Genomic DNA, 22,121 nt, shown 5'->3' with positions numbered 1-22,121 from the left:
CAACAGCCAATCATCGATACGGGGAAGACTGGAACCCCTGATCCGCGCAGATGAGCTGCGACGACCGCCATCACTTTCGTGAACACTGAGGGGCACTGCTAAGGCCAAAGGGGAGCAGAGTCAACTGAAAGGTAACGCCGGTTGGCCGGCAGGACGGGGATGTGAAAGTAAGCGTCCTGCAAGTCCAACGCTACCAACCAGTCTCTAGGGTCGAGGGCAGACAAGACCTGAGCAAGCGTCAACACCTAGAACTTCTCCTTCCAGAGGAAGCTGTTGACTTTCCTGAGATTCAAGATAGGACACAGGCCCTTGTCCTTCTTGGGTACCAGAAAGTAGGGGGAATAACAAACACAACCTACTTCTGGAGCAGGAACGCGCACGATTGCTCCCTTGGCCAAGAGAGCTGTGACTTCCTGTTAGAGAACGCCCAGATGATCCTACGACATACAATGGTACTGAGGTGGCATGGCTGAAGGGGTAGTCTCGAAGAGGAAGGAGTAGCCCCTTCGGACTATCTGCAAAACTCACCTGTCCGACGTGATGGACCTGAAATGTCAGACTAGGAAGCTTTGGAGGCTACTGCAGAGAGTGTATGTGTGTTGGGGGGGGGGGGGGGGGGTTTGGTGGACTGTCCCGCCCGCTGGCCCCCTGAACCACATCGGTGGTTCCCACATCCCCGGCCACGCGCATTGGGGAACTTGCGTCGGCCTGTGGCTCTGGGCCGAACGTAGTAGGCCACCACTTCCGTAGCCACGAAAGGGGCGAAAAGCATACTGCTCAGGGCAGCTGGAGAGGCCCAAGGGCGTTGTCTCCTTTGTTGCCAAAAAGCGACGGCCATCAAATGGCATGTCCATAACGGTGTTCTGGACATCCCCAGAAAAGCCAGTCGATCTCATCCAGGCGTAGCGTCGAAGGGCTACCGACGTGGAAATCGTCCTGCCTAGAGTGGCGGTATCCAGTCCACAACGGATGGTAAACTTTGCTGCATCCATCCCAGCGGCAACAGCCTGAGAGAGTAATTTGCGGGCCTCCTCCGGACACTGATGCAGCACTTCTGCGCAACCGTGTCCCACACAGAGTGAGAATCAGGGCCCAATAGACATGCAGTGTTTACTGACCGCAGCCCCAAGCTGGCGGAAGAAAAAATCTTCTTCCCAAGATGATCCAGCTTCTTGGATTCCCCATCTGGTGGAGCAGTAGGGAAAGCGCCCTTGGAAGTAGAGGCTTGCAACACCAAGCTCTAAGGGGTGGGGTGTTGGGAGGGGAAAGTGGGGTCGCCCGGGCCCGTGCATTGGCGTCTGGCAATCATCCTATCCACTGAAGCCCCCGTGTTGGGCCTCGACCAGGTGCCCAAAAAAACGTCGCTGAGGTCTTCATTTCACGGCAGCAGGGGCTCCGAAGAGCTCGCTTGTGGTTGAAGCACCTGCATCAGGAGGTTAGTCCTGACCGCCACTGTAGGGAGCTCGAGGTGGAGAGCCTTGGCCGCCCTAAGCAACACCACTGCGTATGACGCTCCCTCCTCTGTAGCCACGAGGTACGAGGAGACAACATGCCACGGTCAGGGGAGGCATCAAGACCACTGGCATCCCCCAGGTCCTCTTTCCAGTAAGGATCATACTCCAACTTGTCGGTCAGAGGGTCATCTGACCCCTCCCAGTCCTCCCTACCCTCTGGGTGCCAATCTGGCCTGAAAGGGTCCCCTGGAGTGAACAGGGGCACAAACCCCGCACTCGGCGCTGGATCTGGCCTTGGGCGACGCTGGTCCGGCTCCGTGTCCACAACAGCAAGGAGGCCAGGGTCGACACCGGCCAGGGGCACAACCGGTGTCGAATGCGGGTACGGTGCCGGAGGAAGCGGCGCAGGTGGAGGCGTAATGAGGTCAACCGGCGCCAATCCGGATCCAGGCCTGGATCCATTGGGGCCCTGCTGCGCCGGGGCCGGAGAGGCCGGCAGAGAAGGCCTAGGACCCCCAACTGAGCCCGCGTGGCCCAAAGGCACGCCGGTGGGTTCGAGCTGCCCACAGATAGCATGCATCGCCTCGTTAAATTGACAAAGCTGGGCACAGGTCGCTCCGGGTCCCGGGAAGGGAGGGAGGGAAACTGAGTTGGCCCTTCAGGCTCTGCACGCAGAGCCGTGAGAGGGGCACCGCCAGCATCCCTCGTCACTTCAGCTGACAGACGGGGAGAAGTCGAAGAGGGGCGATGCTTCTTCGACTTCTTCTTGTTCTTTGACCTCAGAGTGGGAAGACTTGGAGGACGATTGGTGATGGTTCTGCGACCGGTCCCTCAACCAGGCCCTCAAACGGCACGGAGCCGACGGACGACGCTTAAGAAGCTTTCAGGACCACTCCCGCAAAACCTTCGGAACCGTGGACCGGCAATCGGAGCACGACTTGGGGTCGTGGTCGCGTTCCAGGCAAAAGAGGCACACGCAGCGAATTCGTCACCGACATTAGTCGGGAACAGGAACCGCAAGTCTTGAAGCCAGGCATCCCTACGTGCACCAGGAGTCATTAGGACTCAAAAAGACGTTGACAAAAGTCGCTCAAAAAGTTCAGTCAAAAAGTGACTGGAGGTACCACTCTCTGCGGATCTGTGCTGGCTGGCGCAGAAAAAGAAAGAACTGACGTAAGCGCGCAAGGGCGGGTTCTAAGTAGCAACCATGACGTCATCCCGGCAACCACGACCAAAACGACGGACGCCGAGCTGACCGACGTCACCTTCCGACGCGCAGAGGTACTGTTGACGAAAAACTTTCCGGATCCAGTTTGACACCTGGGGGTAATTCTAAGGTAAGGAATCTATAACAAACTTTCTTTCAAATACACCCAATAATCATCTCTGACCATGCCCCTTTGGTAGTTTCCATTGAGTGGAAGTACTCACATCGGTTCTTCCCCGATGCTTTGCCACCAGACAGACGATTACAGGACGATCTGCACAAAGCAATAAAGGAGTATTTAATGCTGAATAAGCCCCATGACACGTCACCCCCTACCAACTGAGACACATTCAAAGCGGTCTTGAGAGGTCAGTGTGTGGCGTCCCTATCAGCACTCAAACAGCAGAACGCTTGACTCTAGAGGTAGAGCTACATAAACTGGAACAGGCACACAAGACGACCCCAACTCTGTCCATCCAGCGCAAAGTCACAGCCGTGAAGGAGAAACTAAATGTGATTTATACAAACAGGGCTGAGCTGACACTTCTACGACTCAAGCAAACATCCAATACACACGGCAACAAGGTTGGGGCACATCTGGCGAACCAACTTAGGGTACGTAGGGAGAAAGAGTATATTGGAGATATGTACCACCCCACGGGAGAGTTGGAGGCGTCAGAGCAGGGTGATGCAGGCACTTTTGGGCAGTTCTACAAGTCGCTGTACACAGCTGACTCCACTGACTCACAGCCCCAATTAGATTACCTGATCAAGGTGGATCTGCCACTAATCTCACCAACAAGCCATAAGCTCCCTGAAGCTCTATAAATCCCCTGGCCCAGACAGGCTGACAGCGCACTTTTATAAGACGTGTAGTGTGGAACTTGTCCACCACCTGACTTCTCTCTAACTATATAGCAGAGGATGACAGGGTAAATCCCTCAATGAGCGAAGCCATAATTATGATTATAATCAAAGTAGGAAAAGACCCGAAATTCTGTAGTTCATATCGACCCATAGCACTCCTTAATCTTGATGCAAAACTGTATTCCACAATCCTACCTGATGCCTGACCTGATACACCTGAATGAAACAGGGTTGACCAGAGGCAGACTCACAATAATGTTCGGAGAGTTATACGTTTAATAGAGAAGGCGACCAAGAAAAACATCCTGGCAATTATGCTCGGATTATACGCCGAGAAAGCGTTTGACCGGGTGGATTGTTCTTTCTTGTTCTCCACCCTGAGACAGTTTGGTTTCTGTGAGGCCTTCATTGCCATGATTCGAGTGAACTACACAATGCCATGCTCTAGAGTACTGCTTAATGGAGCGAGTTCAGAACTTTTCCAGCTGGAGAGGGAGACGAGACTGGGATGCCCACCTTCCCCCCCCCCTCCACTTTGCCCTAAGTATTGAACCCCTTGCAGAAATAATACGGCCCAACCACTTGATCAGAGGGATTGGTTTTGGCGCAGAGGAGCACAAGATCTCCTTATTTGCGGACGATATCCTGCTAACTCAAAGACCCACCAAACTCCTTGGGTGCCCCACAAAACAAACTCAGACTATTTGAGGGAGTAGCAGGCCTACGCATAAACCTGTCCAAATCCTATTTGCTCAATCTAATGCTCCGTGATGCAGAGATGGGTTTGCTGGAGACAGCATCACCCTTCCAATGGGCGAAGAAAGATCACACCTATTTGGGCATCAAATTAACTCCTAAGATCACACAGATGTTTCAGGTTAATTATCAACCCCTCTTGCGCAATTTGAAAGAAGATCTTAAGAGGTGGGCCACCATATATCTGTCGTGGCATGACAGGATTCACACGATCAAGATGGTGGTGCTGCCTAGGTTCCTCCATCTGTTCCAAAGCTTAACTATCGATTTGGAAAAATACTATTTGAAGGCGCTCGAGACGTTTTGCATTCATCTGGCAAATGAAGAGAGCCTGTCTCCCTTTTAAATTGCTTCGACGCCCTAAGACTGAGAGGGGACTGGCCCTCCCAGATTTCAACCTCTATCACAAAGCCGCCCTACTCAGAGTTATAACCGAATGGTCCCAGAGGGAGTCTGACAAACATTGGCTCCACATGGACAGGGAGTCATCTGGGATCTACTGTGGAAACCAAAGGTGGATCGCCCTCTTAACGCCTACCTTAGCACGCCCACAGGGGCCACCTTGAGAGCCTGGGATGAGGTGCTGAAAAAACACAGCCTCATCCCATGGACAACATTCCCCTTCCCTTTTTTTCCCAATTCACTACAATCTTGCGTTTTCCCCTGCAGCACGTCCAGGCCCTTTTGATGCATGGAGGGAGGGGTTGCCTTTTACTATCACACCTCTTTCACAACACGGATAATCTCACCTTTGAGCACTGCCAACGAGATTTTCATCTTTTGGGGGGGGGTGGATATAGGGGGTTGGGGGGTGGAGGAAGGGGACTGACCCTCCGGTATCGGCAATTGCATCACTGGGCACTACAACCAGATACATGAGAAGGGGCCACGAGGGAGCTCACCCCACTAGAAAGTTTTGTGAAAGGGACCAACGGCACTAAGGACACCATTGCTTTTTTATATGATTTACTACTTCACACATTACCTTCTCAGCCACCTCGCCATATCACCTTTTGGGAATGCCTCCTGGGACAAGACATTTCAGAGGGAGACTGGGGATCGTTATTAAAAGACATACCTCAACACAACCGCTCTCTAGGCCTACAGGAAGCAGACTACAAAATTCACTATGACTGGTACTTATACCCTACCAAACTGAAAAAAATGCTTCCCAGATACGTCTGATATGTGCTGGGGCCTCCTAGGCGACTTATTTAGGGACAGTTTTAAAAACTTTGAATATTCCTGGGGCTCCCCAATTGGCTATCTGTTCAAAAAGGGCTTCCACTCACAGCCTGTCCATCTAGAACACGGGCATTGCATCTCTTCCAGTTTTGAATAGAGTCCATGAATGTAGAGAACAACCCCTGGAAGAAGCAAGGGCTCCCGAGCCCCGCCTGAATTTCCTGAGAGGGTCCCTCACTTTGATCAAACCTGCGGGAAGAGAAGGAATATTGCATGTAGAGGACCGGTGATCAGGGGTTGACAAAGGGATTCTGTTAGACAGCTTGTCTGAGAGATACACAGTGGTTGTCCAATATAGGGGTGTGCCATGGGAACACAGGCATGATGAACATTGTTATGCAGTCAGTAGACATCTTGTGGTTACTGAGTCTGAAGGAAATGTCTACTACCACGTCATAAGGTGCACTTAAAGGGCTGTTAAAGGGGAGGAGAAAGGACGTGTGGGACTGGAGGAGACCCCAGGTTTACCTACAAGTACGGGGTCACTATGGTTGGCGGTTCCTTGAGGGGAATCTGCCCTGCGGCCCCCTATAACAGGCTTGATTGAGACTCTGGTGTTTGTCAGCCCTGTAGAACATTCTTGTGCCTGGGAAGATCCCCTCATTCATAATAGGCTCCTGCTGCCAATTTGAGTAACTTGTTTTATTCCTTTTATGTTTTTGTTTTCTTACTTAAGTATAGGGGAGGGGGTGGGTGTTCAGTGAAGGGAAGGGGCTTTTTGAGGCGAAATAATGAATATTGTAATAGCAGACCACAAAAGGTAATGAAAAGCGGATTACAGATATAGCAATTATATGTGAAGTAATGGTCTACTTGCTATGATTGTAATGCAAGTTCTTGTGGTAAAAAAATCAATAAAGAGGTTTGACAAAAAAGAACACTAGGTTGCACGTATAGGGCAGCAATTAACCAGAAAGGATTCTCAAGAACGCCTATCCTATACCATTTCTCCAGAGTATTTGTCCACAAACACAGTTGTGCTCCGTGAAAAAGTCCATGTAAGCTGCATAGACAAACTGTCCACGAATGGTGACATTTTTCTAGAATTGCTTGTAGCTTGTAAATATTGTCTAGTGTGCGATAGTTTTTCCTATAGCTTGCTTGTTTACTTGCAATTATCTTTTTCTCTTTGAAAATACCTTACTGAGCAAGTCTAGTAAGGCAATTTGCCTACAGTTAATTTGCAAACTGAAGGGTCCATTTTTAAGGAATAGAAGTATCATACTCTACAGTCCAGGGTCCTGGAATTACTCCATATTGATAATACTGGAACACAGAAGTTACAAATTTTGACCAAAGGAACGGAGTAAAATTATAACTTTCTGCCAAGTTGATGTAATTTAATTCACCTGTTTTTAACAGTTTTGCTTCCCAAAAGTTCCTAATTAACAAGCATTTACAATGCAATTGTCTCGTCATTGTTAAAGTTAGAGCTATTGGCATTGCTCATGACATTATTTTTATGTTTTTAAAACATTTAAAGAAACAGCATGGTTATTTACAATGTCAATAGCTTAATCTCTCTCAAACGCGAGACCTATTGCATTTGCACCCACACACAGAGCCAAACACACAAAGCCACCCACACACACACAAAGCCACCCACACACACACAGAGCCACCCACACTGGAGCGGGAGACTACCGATTTCGGGGTTTCAGCAGCCAAGGCTTGGTATTGTGCAATGTGCTAATTCTTCCAGCAATAGTCAGTGGCGATGCAGGGGCTCTAGAAGAGGTGAAAAACCAACAAAGCCCCATTAACAAGCGAATGGCCTGCCATTGCGCTCCATGCTTCTGAAAGGTAAGAAAAAAACGTGCATTTGCGTTTCAAATGTCCAGTCCTGCAGCAGCACACTTCCAAAGCCCATACATGACAGTAACCAGATTCAAGGAACCATTCTCTCGATTTTGTTTTAAATCTCCCACTTTGCTCTTCTGAAATGTTGGCATGTATGCTGTATGTAGGGACAAATGCCATTTACACTGTGTAGTTCTACTCCCAAGAACGTCCTTAGAAGCAGAATAACAGTCCCGTGTTCGGGGGTTAGCGGCCAGGATGTGAGGACCTCTCGTGAGTAGTGCGGACACAGCACAGGTTCAAAAGGGCTCGGAGTCGCCGTGCTCCCCATGCCGGGCGGCACTGAGCTGTTGCCCCTACTGGGGGGTGGCCGGCGGCATCGGGGCGGTGTGGAGCGGAGGAAAAAGCTTAAGCTTAAAAAAAAATGGGTAGGAGGGGGTCGCCGGTGGCGGTCGGATCGGAACCTGTCACCGCTGCCGCCGTTACCGCCGCTGCTGCCCCCGCAGGCCTACGTGCGCCCGAGGGAAGTCCCTCTCTCCTTCAGCCTGACTGCAGCACACTTCTAAAGCCGAGACCTAAAAAGGGCACGGTGGCCCCTTCTTTGCAGGCGTGGTCCAGCCCTCCCCCCCCCCCCCCTCTCTCTCCCCTAGTTTGTTTTTCACCCCTCCGTGGGAGTCCAGGGAGGGGGTCGGTTGTTGATATCGGTTTGCTATGAAAGAAACGTTTCGGTTCTTGTCCTAGCTGTCGCTCGGACAATATGTTATCACTTAACAGACAAAATGAAACTTTGACAGATCGCTCAAAAACATGATGATTCGCAGAATGCTCTAAAAAACACTGAAGCGTGAAAGAGGAAGGACGGAAGTCCTGCCAGGAGTTTTCCGTTAACCGAGAGTTTCACAGCAGGAAAAACATGGCATGGAAACTGGCAGTCACTGCAAATGCGCTGCGTGGACACTGCGTGCGCACAGTGTGCGTGCTGCACAGACGCTTCATATACTCTGGACAGACAGACATTGCATGACCCTGTACAGGCATTACTTTTTAAAGACACTGCCCAGAGACTGCACAAAGCAAACACCAAACCCATACTGCCCTCGCACTGCCAAACGCTACACTGCTGAGCCACGCGCTATCATAAAACACTTCGCAGGCCCTGCACGACCACACACAACGGGCACTGTACAGCGGGGCCACCGCAAAACAATGTTACTGACTCGGATGACAAAAAAGTCATACCGAAGACCACAAAACAATATATTGTTCAATGCCTTTCTCATTTATTGAGTGGCAGTCCTTCCTCTCTTGTGTATTAGAGACACCGTGTATTCTCCTGTACATTCCTGTGCATTCCCTACCTCGTCATCATCCTCATCAAGCTCGCCCTCGGGAGGCTGCGCTGCCACTGGGCTTGGAGTCTCCATTTTATCGACGGCTGGTGGAAAGGCAGCTTCCATTCAAGATCCTCGGGTTGCGTGCAGCTCAGGGTCAAGGGAAGTACGTCAGTCGTTGAGGGAATCGCCATGAACACCATCGCCTTTCTCCGAGGTCAAGCAGAAATGCCTCGGAGAAACGCAGCGGCATTTTTGGATTCGGGGGCGTGTTTTTCTTTCTATCCTCTTGCCATTGGCTGGAATGTTTACATTCCAGAGGAGAGAAAGAAAGTTAAAAACACGCCCCCGAATCCGAAAAAGACGGGGCTTAAATAGACAGACGCCCCTCTCCTCCAATGGCTGTCCTCCGTTTAGGAAGCCAGCCAATGGAGAAGAGGGGCGGGTTCAAGCCCCATACCTAAAAACATTAAATCGCGCCAGCGAGACTGGGCAAGTGCAGCCTTCGCTAGCCGAGACCTAAAAAGGGATATGAACTTTTTGGGACAAACTTTTTCTTGGGCTCTGCTTCGCCGTTTGGCACAAAACATTCCATGCGGGAGCTGAGGTGGATGAACCTTTTTTTTTCTTTACTTTTGTGAAGATTTGTCAAGCAGTGCAATGTTTGCGCGAAGCGAAAAAGCATTTTCTATGGAAATTCTGAACTGACTACACATTAGAAACTTGACACTATGTAACAGACGAGCTACATAGTGGTGGTCGCTACTGTGTAATTATGGTTAAGCCACACTTTTAATTAGAAAGGCATTTCTTTATTTGCCTACAACTTTTCACCCTGTTGCCTCAAATGTGGCAAATCATTACTTTAGTCAAAGTTAAGGTTTGTAATAATTTTCATTCAGATAGGTTCACTGAGAATTCTTTTTTTAAAAAGGGGACTCAAAAAAGAAGCGATTCCCCATTGTAACTAAGACAAGAAATTATGCCTCAGATCCCAACAGCTGAATGGATTTACACCAAACTTGGCAAGAAAGTCTAACTTTATTCAGAAAGTATGCTTTGTTGGATTGGTATAAATCCATTCGGTACTTTTTGAAATATTAGCATTTAAGAAAAAGTTGTTGAGCGGGCTTTAATAGGTTACCTTGCAATTTCTGTCAATCATTTTTAGAATTTAAGAAATGTGAGTGGCTCAATAAGGGCTCTGAAACAACCTTTTTTGGGTTACCTTGAAACTATCGAGTCAGCCTTTATTCAAGAGTTTCACATGTTGAAACAAATTGCAAAGTTATGCAGGGCAATCCTCGGAGGTGACGACCCCACCCTGGGTGGTGCTAATCGTACCAAGAGGCTTGGAAACCTCAAGCACCACATCAGGAATAAAAAACAAAATCGGTATGTGACTCTTGAGTCCTAAAAATTTGAGAGACAAGCCTTTGCACTGAACACCTCCTCCACATGCCTGAAGGCTATACACTATGGTGGTAGGTTCTGGTCAGAGTGAGAGCACAGGCACTGGCTGCAGGCAAGGCCCTGCACCTAACCCCTGCAGCTGAAAGACATGCACAACTGGGGTTAAATGATGGCAGGTGGTAGGGCCCAGGATCCAACTGTAGGCCAGACCATTTGCCAAACCCCCACTGTGCATAGCCAAAGGCTGAGGGCAATGGGGTTGGATAACACAGGGTTGGGTGGGGAGCCTTGTCACAGGCCAGTCCCAATGACAAATGCCTAATGAGCACAGCTGTTGTCCATACACACAAGGGGATTAGTGTGTGCGTTCATAATCATAACCAGAAGATCTCTGTGGGTTGTTGCTTATAAGTCAGTAACTCAATGTTAAACTGCAACGCATTTGCAGTAGTATGCATTGGTAAATATTTTAAAAATAAGGATAGAAGCTTTCCACATGCGTGGATTCTTCAAAAAGGCACTGTATGGCTTAATTTTAGTGCATATATTTTGGCAAAATGGGTGCAACACTTCTGATCTACCACACACATTTTGACTAGTCAGTCTTGGTGCCCAATTACGTGTTTGGGTACTTTTACTGCATAAAATACAGCGGTATAAACATCCTATATCACAACCACCCATTAAATGTCACAAATATTTCATGGGACCGTGTACGATATGAGGCTTTATCATCAGACCACCAGCATCCAAACCACTCTTCCCAGCTTTATCATTATTAAAGCTATTAGGATTACGCCGCAATGAAGGACCTAACTATGTGGTTTGGTTATCTAAATTATGCAGGAAGGAAGGGGGGAATTTATACATCACTATACAGTGCATACTCTGACAGTATTATTTTGATCCATCTGAGACAGAAATAACTATGTTCTTGAAATCTGCAAATTATAAAGCAAATTATGTGGCAAGTGAAGAATATGCATAGTTAACTGGTAAATGCCACATCTCATCATTCTACTGGCATTGACCAGTGTGCATTGTTTTATTTGTTATGTACTAATGAATGGTAAACAAAACCTCAACATTCTAATTCCAATCAATGCCCTGCACCTTGATGAGATCCACTTAAAATAATCTATCCTTTGTACAGATAAAATGTTTAACAAGCAAAGGGAGTTGCTTTTTTCTAGATTCTCAATTGCAACTGTTCTGTTTAAGGTAAGAACCCAAACCGTAAATCCCAAAATTTCACTTGCTACTTTCAATAAACAAAACACATTTTTCAAGTGAATTACCACAAAATAAACCTGTAACACAAAAAAAAACTTGATGGCTTGTATGTTTAATACAGACCTCCATTGCTATAAAGTGGTTCCGATTACATTTACAAATCATTCGGCATTTGGCACCATGGTCAATGAGGTCACCAGAACCCATCCATTACAATATAGGACCATATTACATAATTACCCAGATATCCTCTTTTGTATAGGTGCACTTACCTCCTTAGAAAACCAGCTAGCACTCCAATCATTCGTTGACTGTAACTTTACCCTAGTACAGTACTCAGCTAGCTTTTGGCTAGACTCATGCTATACAAACAAAGCATTACTACATAGAAATGTTTATGACCATCAAAGATTTTATGATGAAGAACCACTATTCCAGTGAACTCGAGCTACTTTGCAACAGTCTTTGAACGATAGGTTTACGTTCCATGCTATTATCAGTTTCTGGATGTAACTGAAGACTCATTTTAGTTTTGCTCAAAATAAACTAAACAAGGGAGTGGCTGCACTGACTTGCAAAGTGCTCTGTGTATCAATGGAAGAAACCCAGAAAGAAGGTCCCAATGAATTATCTGTGCCACTCAGAAGGGAGTATAATAAAGAGGTTAAGATGAGTTAGGTGCAAAAACATAATCAGCAGAATCAAGTTAATCTGATTACCATAAGGGTAGTACATTTCAGGGATTGGGGTGTAGGGCAAAACTTACATTAATGTTACAGTCTCATATACCCCTACCTTGGGAAAGCCAATTGCAAGGTATTTATTGAATGATTTTGCTTAAAGTCATAACTCATCCAACACAGGCCTTCCTTATTTATAAAATATCTGATAACCTATTAAAGTGGCAGTTATAGAAATAACACATCATTAACAGTCACCTAAAACTGACTGAGATAAACCTGACTTACTATGACTTTCATATGCGACCTGTGAATTCATACAGGTCTCTGCAGCTGACATTCACATAAGACTTTTTTCTTATAGACTGAAGTAGCAAGAAAGCATACAACATATGTAGTAGTAAAAAAAAAAATATTGCAATATTGTTTCAGAAATTTTTAAAAGCGATATCCTACCTCAGGCATTTATAATAGCCGCTTGATGTTAGAATTCCACCCCGAGCTAATTTGCTGCAAGTTGAGAGATATTCAGAATACATCTCTGATCGCGAGACTGAGCAATCCTGAGTCACTTCAAAATGTGCATTCAACCTGAAATTGAAATACATTATCTGTGAAATAAAAAGTACATAAAACAACTTTGAAACTGCTTGGCAAAGAATCCATTTCAGGGAATCTATAAGGAAAAACCGACTAAGCCACTTTCAGTGAAGGCACTATGGCTTGAGATTTTATAGAATCGTTTAACCACTAATTTACAAGCTGCAAAAAATAAACGACTTCCCTGAATATCACCAATATAGAAGGATCTGAAACTATACAGTTTAAGAGAAATTATAGCCCACTGAACTGACAAGGCTCAAGATGGCTCACAAATAATTAATAACCAGTACAAAAGTTACATTATGTTAGTCATGTGCACTGAATGTTTTGACCCTCTAGGCTGTTTCAGTGAGTAACCACATATGCCTATGATTGTCTACAATAGGAGAATGATGGTTTGCGAAAATATTTCAAATTGCATCAATCGTTACAAAATCTTTTATCCAGTATTCTCGTCAGGCACTGGGAATTCCATAATTTCTGCATACAGTGGCATTGTGCTCTGATAACAGACAAAAAAAAGACAATTACATCTTTCTGTCTTTATGTACATTTAAAGTGCTGGTGCACCAGTTTTAGGGTGTAAGATAAAGCACAGTTGTCACAGCAGAAGGGAGGAAACGGTTAAAATATGGAATATAATAAGTTAATAACTGCACTTGTGGTTAGTGCAATGTTCATACCTCTTAGATATGCTTGGTATATTCATCACTAAGCTGTAAACTCTCAATTACGTTTTTCATTTTTTTCAACACTGAGTTTTAAAGTCTCCTGCTAGGGACAACGGTTCAGATTCAATCAATTAAATGCTTCAACAGGAAGGGGAAAATCTGGGACTCCAGACTTGTCATTCATTATAAATATCAACACAGATCAACAGTTAAAGTAGTATTTTTCACAACTAGTGAGCACATTTTGAAGCACAAGATATTTAAAACAGCATCCTTGCAATATTTAACCAAACAGTAAACCTGCTGTAGGAGCTTCTTATGTATAAGATCTTCAGGACTGAATGTGTAGGAAAGTGCCCCTTTTTGTCATGGTCACACTAACTGTTTGCCTGGTATTAGATGCAACATTGACTGAAGTGCACTGGGTTCAGCTAACCAGGTCCCCAATGCTGGTTATCTTTCCCAAAAACAAGGTAACTGCAATTGTTACACAACTGGCAAGACCTTTAGCACCCCTGCAAGTTCCTAGCAAATGGCACCTCTGGTATCTTGGTCATGGGTACTGAAGAGGGTCTTCTAAGGGCTCTAGCATGTATTGTGCCACCTTACGGAACCCACCACCAAACTCATGCAGACTGCCTTTTCAGGATGCGTGAAATGGTGCAGACAAAAGTGAAAACACAGCGTGAAAACACAGCACAGCACACACCCTGTGTGCCATGTCCCCAGACACTGCATGAAATGTAACTGCCTGAAGCTCAACTCGTAGAAGACAGAAGTCCTCTTCCACGAATCCTCCACCTCGCCATGGAACAATACTTAGTGGCCTACCGCCCTCGGCAGATCCCCCCACCCACGTACCACGTCCGAAACCTCGACATCATACTCAAAGTCTTCCCTCTCCATGCCCAGACAGGTCAATGCTGTCGCCTCCAGCTGCTTCAACACCCTCCTTTTTTTGGATCCACCTCGAATCAAGGAAGGCAGTCACCCACGCACTCCTTACCAGCAGACTGGACTACAGAAACGCCCTCTACGCCGGGATCAACAAGTCTCTACTCCACAAGCTCCAGACCATACAAAACACCGCAGCCAGATTTGTCCTCGACATTCCTAGACACGAGCACACCACCCAACACCTACGGAACCTCCACTGGCTAGCCGTTAAGTCACTTTCAAAATACTCACCCACGCCTACAAATACATCCACAACACCGGACCCCAATTCCTTAACGAGAGAATCTCCTTCCATGTACTCAAGAAAAACCTCCGACCTCGCCAAAATCCCGCGCAGCCGCAGAGCCAGAACAGGTGGAAGAACCTTCTCAGACTTCACAGCCAATACCTGGAACGAGCTCCCGCTCAACATCAGACACACCCCCTTCCCTGAACATCTTCAGAAAGACGCTCATGACCTGGCTCTTCGACTGATCGGAGCTGCTTACCCTCCTCCCTCCCCCACATGCCTTGAGACCCTCACGGGTGAGTAGCGCGCTTGCAATTCCAGTTTGATTGATTGAATATATGTGAATCACCCCTACAGTAGGCCTTACAGCCCTAAGGCAGGGTGAATTATATTACATGTGGTCATATCTACATTAGCAGCTATGCCCTGTGCTATCTAGTTCAATAACTAGATAGTACAATTGAACAGAGAATCTATCTTAAGTACATGTACTGGGAACTTCTTACGAGTTCCCCAGCTACATGATAGCTTCACTGAAACTCAGGGTGTTTGGTATCAAACAACTTACTTAAAAAATCCAAATTAATGCTAGTAATGGATGTATTAAAACATGCAACCAGAGAGCACCTTCGAGGTGCCCTCTGAAAACCTACCAACCTCTAGTGTACTAGCTGACTGGTGTAGACCAGCCTGCCACCACAGACAGGTTTTTGACCCCCCGCAGGTGGGAGCCCATGCTCTGGGAGGTCAGAAACAATGCCTGCACAGGCTAGAGGTGTTGTCACCTTCTCCAAGCAGACGCCTAGTTATCAGCATATTAAGGCAGGAGACTTCAAAGGCCTCTGCCGCCTTTGATATGTGACCCTGGCTTACCCCAGACAGGGGAAATGCCAACTCCTGCCCAGGGTCCATTTGGCACCAGAACATGCGGAAACATTAGCCAGTCAGAAGGTATAGTTACTATCAGGCTAGTTACACCCATAACCAGATTACCACAGGAAGAGTTCATATAGGGGGTGTAGACACCCCAAAGGTAAGAAGCCTATTGGCTACTACCTTACACTCCCCTTTAATGCACCTAAATTGAATATTTAGGTGGCACCCCTGGCACCAGGAACTCAGAATAGATGGACACAAAAACAGGTTAAATTAGAGCGAAAAAAGCGATTACTGAGGACCAGCCGCGGATGTTTTTTGCGCCAAACCCTGCCCGATACCTACCCCGACAAACCAACTCATTCTGCTGCTCTGCCTCTAACAAGAAACCTGGTGGGTTGGCAGCACTTCACAATTGTAATTTTTTTTTAATGGTTTTAAAAAAAACAACTATTTATGGATTTTAACAAATACAAGCTGAAACCCGCCCACTGTCCTGGAAGAGGGAACATAGGAGATACACATGGATGCAAGACTGTGCATGTATACATTCAGATATACAGTAATCAGGCTGCGAAAAATGGTGATCCAGCAATATTTACACAGTTCAGTGGTAGCATATATTCTTGCCAGCACTTCTCAAATTGCCAGCAAATCTCCGTTGGAGTAGAGGAGCTACTCCCCTACAGCTTGCAGGCACCAAACAGCAGAGTCCGTTCCACTGTTCTGCCGCTCCTCAGTCTCACGGATGCAACAGCGCCCAGGAAGAGGTCATCGGGCTCCAGGAGGTCAGATCCATCTCCCCACCAAGTGAGAAGACGCCAGTACCAACTGAAGCCCCACAGCATCAATAGCCGTGGCACCAGACACCATGCAGCAACCAAAGCCTGTTTGAGCCCAGTCCAGGCTCTGAGCAGCCATCAAGGGACGTCAGCACAGCAGAGACCCACAACCTGTGAAGACCGACAACCGTGAGGCCCATGATGCACAAGCCCAGCAGACCTAACCACTCTGCACCCAAGCGTTCCGACTGTATTTCCTTGGACTCTAACGAACCAAGCCCCACATTGGAAGCTCTGTGACTTGTACCCAAGGGCCCCTTTGCAGCCTGTGTCTAGGTGCCCCTCCCTTGGAGTAGCTGGCAAAGCTACCAGCCCGACCAGCACCTCTGCACCCTGACGCTGCAGGGCAGGTAAAGACTAACTGATGTTGTTTCTTTGGACCTTGCTCCCAAACCCCCTTAGGCCCTGAAGGGGACCCCCGGAAACATATTGAAATTAGTAGTATGCAGTATATGCTTTTTCCCTCCAAAGAAAACATTACCACGTAAAGACTCATTTAAGTGAACATTTTACTTACCTGTGAATCAATCTCTCAAAAAGTACTTACTTAATACTTGGTGTTGAAATTGTTTTCTAAACTAGTGTGTTGTTTTTCTAACTTGGTCGTAAATTTCTTTTTGAGTGCGTCTCATTTGTTGCCTCCGAGTACAACAAATGCTTAGCACTACCCTCCGATAAGCCTAATCTCTTGCCCACACTATCGCAAAAGAAAGCATTTGGGTTTGTTACTTGTGCCTCTGTAAACCAATAAGGATTGCCTGGATTCTTTGCACAGTATACCTCTGATTGGTGCTCTATATAGAGAACCAGCTTTTGATAGAATGTCTCAGTCCAGGTTAAATTTGTAGGCAGTAATATCTCACAAAGGTAAGCCAGTTTCCACATTTCAGCTTTGAAGACTTCCTGCAGAAGCCTATTTGCTGAAAGTACAGCTGTTTGCAACTTTCCTCAGGTAGAGCCAGATGACACAAGTCACAGTCTATCAATCTTGCTTTATTTTTGTTGTTGTTGTTGTGAAAAACGTTTTTTTTTGTTTTTTTAAATACATCCATCTCACTCCATATTGAAGAAAAAGGGAGTCATTTTTCAATGGACCATAGAATTACTCTAGAGAGTGAAGTATTCTGGTCTAGTCTGGCTTTTTATGCTTTGCAGCTGTTAATGGGGAAAGGCTCTATCCCACTTTGATTATAGGTCCAATTGATATACGTGGGTCATGCATACTGTGAACACAATGTCAGTATAGCGTATAGATGCCCGGGTCATGCAAAAGTTGGTGATCCCTCACAGATTCACAGCAGTGCTGAACTTTTTACACCAATCACAGGGAGTATAGCATGGAGAACATTTTTAAATGAGCCTCAGACTTCAACTACATTAAAATAGTGTTTTTAAATGTTTAAACCATTTTTTTCATCTTTCCTTTTTCTCTGTGCACTGCGCTGAATATACCAAAAAATGCTTTAGACGTGGTACAGAAATCGTTAACCAGCAACTGTAGTACCATGAGGGCTATTCCGCCAAATGCAAAAAATGTATTGCCCGAAGGCTTTTTTTTTTTTTTTAACTATTCCATTAGTGAACTCCAATACCTAGAATAAGCCGAGCCAATCACAACCCATTGCCGATGTAATGGTTAATTTGACCCAGTTGCACAACATTCGACAGGTACGCAATCTCTGATTTCTAATGCTGGTTCTTCTTGTGATGCACTGTACAGATTCACAAAGCCATATGGCTGGCCTGTATGTCTAAATTATTTATGTGGTATTTGTACAACACAAAACTAAGGCGGTAGAGCGTTGTACAAAGACACGGGCAACAATACAGTCAAAGAGCGATTGCAGAGGTAGCTGGGTTTTAGATCAGAAGAGTACTGCTACTCTATTATAATGTAGAATTTGATAAAGAGGCGAGTCTTAAATTAGAGTGCAAAACAAACTGGAAAATAGCTTGTCAAATGATGATGCCTCTTTATATATTATAAATATATCAAATGCATCTTACTATGAGGCAGGACTAGGATTACAAATGACTAACTTTTCCTAATGTTGACTGGTAGTCAGACATTAGAATAGAGAGGCAAATGCAATACCACAATCTGCAATTTGAAAAGACAGCAAGACTTGCTCTTTAACTGAAGATGATCTGCTTCAAATGAACAAATTCTTCGGAGCAGAATGTCTTCTACACTAGCACCTGAGTCCAAAAAGTACTGCCTAGAGAAAGTATGAATAGACTTTCAGATCACTGCCTTACAAATATATTTAAAAGGAGGTTATGAAGCCATGCAGCTGTTTCATAATTGTCTCTTGGGTTTTCAGCTTTCCTGGCAAAATTTACTTTGCTAAGTGATAATGTAACAGAATACGCAAAACAATCCATCTAGAGATGGGCTACTTAGAGGTCATGCAACAAGTCCTTAATGGAGCACAGTCTACCAATAACAGAGAATATTCCCCATTGCCCTTCATCCTTATTGAAGTAGAACTTCAGAACTAAATATGTATATAAAGGGTGAAGGACCTTCTTGGAAGAGATGCAGAGATTTTTATTATATTAATTATCTAAAACTCTTGAGGTGACAGGGCTTGGATTTCGTTAACTGTACAGACTGAAGTGACTGCAGCGATAAAAGTATTCTTCCACAAAAGATGTTGCAAAGGGTGCTCTGTATTAGTTTTAATGTAGAAGCTTCTAATTTAAATAAAACAATGTTTAGCTCTCAGAGGTAAGATGGTTTCTGTACAGGAGGATAGACCTTTTTAAATTCGTCTAAAATCCATTATAACAGGAATAGCAAAAATGGATTTCGGAGAAGAGGGTTTTTTTCCTGCATCATGTGTTAACTGTTAAATAGCCTAATGGAGAAATAAACAAGTTAATTGCCTTTGGTGATGCTTTTTCAAGTAGAGACTATCTAACTGCGATTCCTTGCCATGGAATATTCCTCAGGTGTCAGACTGGATCTGGAAAATCTTGAACAGTACCTCTGTGCGGCAGTAGAGCGAGTTGAGCAGCTCTGCATTGGCGGTGTTGGGAGTGATGTGCGTGGTTCCTATATAGGCACCACTTCGGCATGGCAAATCAGTTTCTTTTGTGACCATTTCTGTGTAAAAAAACGCATAGCCACGAATGAAGTATAACCAGTGTGCAGAAACTAACAGGAGCTTCAGGATGCCGAGCCCATTTTGCAGAGTGGTGAAGATGTGAGGGTAGATGAGGACTCTGCGATTAGTCTCTCTACCAGAAAAAATGGTACAGAAGGTAAGTAACTTGTTCTTCTGCTAGCGACTTCTAACCACAGATTCCTCACCTTAGAATAGGTGTCCAAGCAATACCTTCCTGGAGATGGGTCTGAAAACTGGTTCAAACAAGGAAATCCTTTACGACCAAACAGGCAAAATGCATGCCTCAAAGTACCAGACTATCCATGCGGTAGTGGCTTGTGAATATGTAGAGGGATGCTCACAGAGCAGCTTGTCAGAAGTCCAGGACAGGCACTGCATGTGCTAACTCAGTAGTAGCGGTCTTGGCCCAAGTGGAATGGGCCCAGCAGCCCTTAGGAGACTGCTTCTTTGCAAGTGAATACTAGATTATATTGGAAAGTACAATCCATCGAGAGATGGTTCTCTTCTGGACCGCCATGCCTTTTATTTCTCCTCCGAATCCGATAAAGAGCCGATAGTAAACCTACTGGTCTTTGCTATGATCAATGCAAACAGACAGAAATCTTTTCCAATACAAACGGTGGGGCCTTTCCTCGTCCTTGGAAGGAAGGGGTGAAGTGAAAAAGGATGGAAATATGAAGGATCGGCTGACATGAGCTGGAGTCACCATTTTCAGGAGGGAGGCTTAATTCCGAAGAACCAGTTTGCCCGGAAAGAAGGTGGTGTATGGAGGATAAACTTAAAGAGCTTAGAGTGCGCTGACCCCTCCTGGCTGATGTAATGGTCACTTAGATCATTTAAATGTCAGACATGTTAGAGAATAGCTGTGTAGGGGCTCCAATGGGGAGTCCATAAGAAATGTCACAACCAAATTAAGGTCCCTTTAGGGCATGATGAAAGGGGCAGGAGGGAACATTTTTTGCAAACTTAGGGAAATGTTTCACAACAGATGACTTAAATAGTGAGGAGGGATCCAGCAACTATACAAAAAATAAAAGAAAGCAGAGATAGCAGAAATATGACCTTTAACTGTGCTTAAGGCAAGGCCTTGCCGAGCTAATGACAGCACAAACAAGAACACCTTCTACAAGGAAGGCGAAAGTGGGTCAACATGACAGAAGGAACACCAAGCCACAAATGTGTCCCAAAGGCAGGTGTATACAGTCTTTGTTGAAGGCTGCCAAAATGACATCACAAATCTTGAGAGGGAGATCGAAAGTCTTCAATTGTTGCCGCTCAATCAACATGCATGAATGTGGAGTTTGACCAGATTTGTATGCTGGACTCTGCTTTTCTGCGACAGGAGGTCCTCTAGAGAGACCAACTTGACAGGAGGACAAATGTTGCTGCTCGGGAGTCTGGAATATCAAACTCTCCATGCTCAGTCTGGAGCCACTAAGATGACTTAGGCCCAGTCTGTCCAAATAATCTTGAGAATTCGGGACAGGACTGGTATCGGTGGAAAGGCCTACAGGAGCCCTGGTTTCCAGTCTAACCAGAACGCATCTCAGAGCGAGAGGTGCTTTGGAAACTCCAGCATACAGAAGCTCTGATAGTGTGCACTTTCGACAGTGGCAAATAGATTGAGACAAGGTTCTCCCCATTTTTGGAAGAGACCTTAGCAACCTTCAGATGTAGATATCATTCCTGATACATAAGGCATTGACTGCTGAGTTCGTCTGCTTTGATGTTCAGAGATTCTGCCAGGTACTGCATGACCAAGAAGACATCGTTGAGCTCCAGTCACTCTATAGAGGTGCTTGGCCTCCTGTCACAGGGCCCATGACCAGACTCCACCCTGTTTGTTGCAATACCACATGGCGTGGTGATGTCTGTGAACACCTGAACCAGTCTTCCCTTGAAGTTTATAGCCCATAGCTCCAAAGGGCTGATGTGGATCTGGGATTCTGCCAGAGGCCTATGATCTCCACCTCTCCCAAGTGGCCGTCCCAACCCAGAAGGGGTGCATAGGTCCCTACTGTCCACTCTGGTTGGTCAATTGAGAGGAATCTGTCGCTGGTCCTCAACCACCACAGCAAATCTTTTGCAGTATCCCTTAAATATGGACCAGGTCGAGCAGAATCACCTTGTGTTGTGTCCACTGTCACTTCAGATTCCACTGCAGAGCCTGCATACGCCACTGATTTGATACCGAACTCCAGCGAGTGCAAGAAGTTTTTCTGTCGTAAATTTTTCTCTCTCTCAGTAGGAACTGTTCATTTGTTGGCAATAAACATTGGGATGGTGACAGACTGATTATATACACCCCTAAACCTGTCAATGTAAAAATGGATTGTGCAACCTCAGGACATGACAACCTTTACTCTCCCAGAAGTCGCGGTAACAGATCCAGAAAATGTTTGCTCAGTCACTCGTGCTCACTCAGAATGGTACACAAGAAATACACAGAGGAGCGTTTTCAATATTTACTGAACCGTTGTGATTCTTGTATAAAATATACGTGCTGCAATGATAGACAGAAGTAGATAATATACATACAGTGAACAGAATGAACAATTCCACCATTGTGCTAAGACAGTGTATATAAGCTGACATCAGTACTGTGTATAGTGCACTCTTACTGTACTCTCACTAACCTAGTTACCTAGGGCGGGTGTTATGCACAGAATCCCCCACTGGATGACCTAACTCCTCATTGCCTGCAGGTAAATGTATGCAGGTTCCCATCTTGGTCACAAGTTGGACATCTCGCCCCCTACAGGGATAACAGGAATCAGCTGGGCTGAGACTCCGACAAAGCGATAACCTCACAAGGACAGTAGTGTT

At 45.8% G+C, this 22,121-nt stretch overlaps 1 protein-coding gene across 1 annotated transcript in view; it reads right to left on the bottom strand.

The window, feature by feature from the left end:
* The window catches only part of ARID2 (AT-rich interaction domain 2), a 1,055,333-nt gene that overhangs the window by 382,344 nt on the left and 650,868 nt on the right, over nucleotides 1-22,121 (bottom strand). Inside the window, exon 13 of the mRNA XM_085653362.1 lies at nucleotides 12,443-12,577. Within this exon, the coding sequence (XP_085509488.1) occupies nucleotides 12,443-12,577 (135 nt within the window). The remainder of the gene's footprint in view (nucleotides 1-12,442; nucleotides 12,578-22,121) is intronic.

This window comes from Triturus cristatus, chromosome 4_1 (genome assembly GCF_964204655.1).
Source record: "Triturus cristatus chromosome 4_1, aTriCri1.1, whole genome shotgun sequence".
Taxonomy (NCBI): domain Eukaryota; kingdom Metazoa; phylum Chordata; class Amphibia; order Caudata; family Salamandridae; genus Triturus; species Triturus cristatus.
Note: the sequence above shows the minus strand (reverse complement) of the source record. Positions and strands in the feature narration are given on the sequence as shown.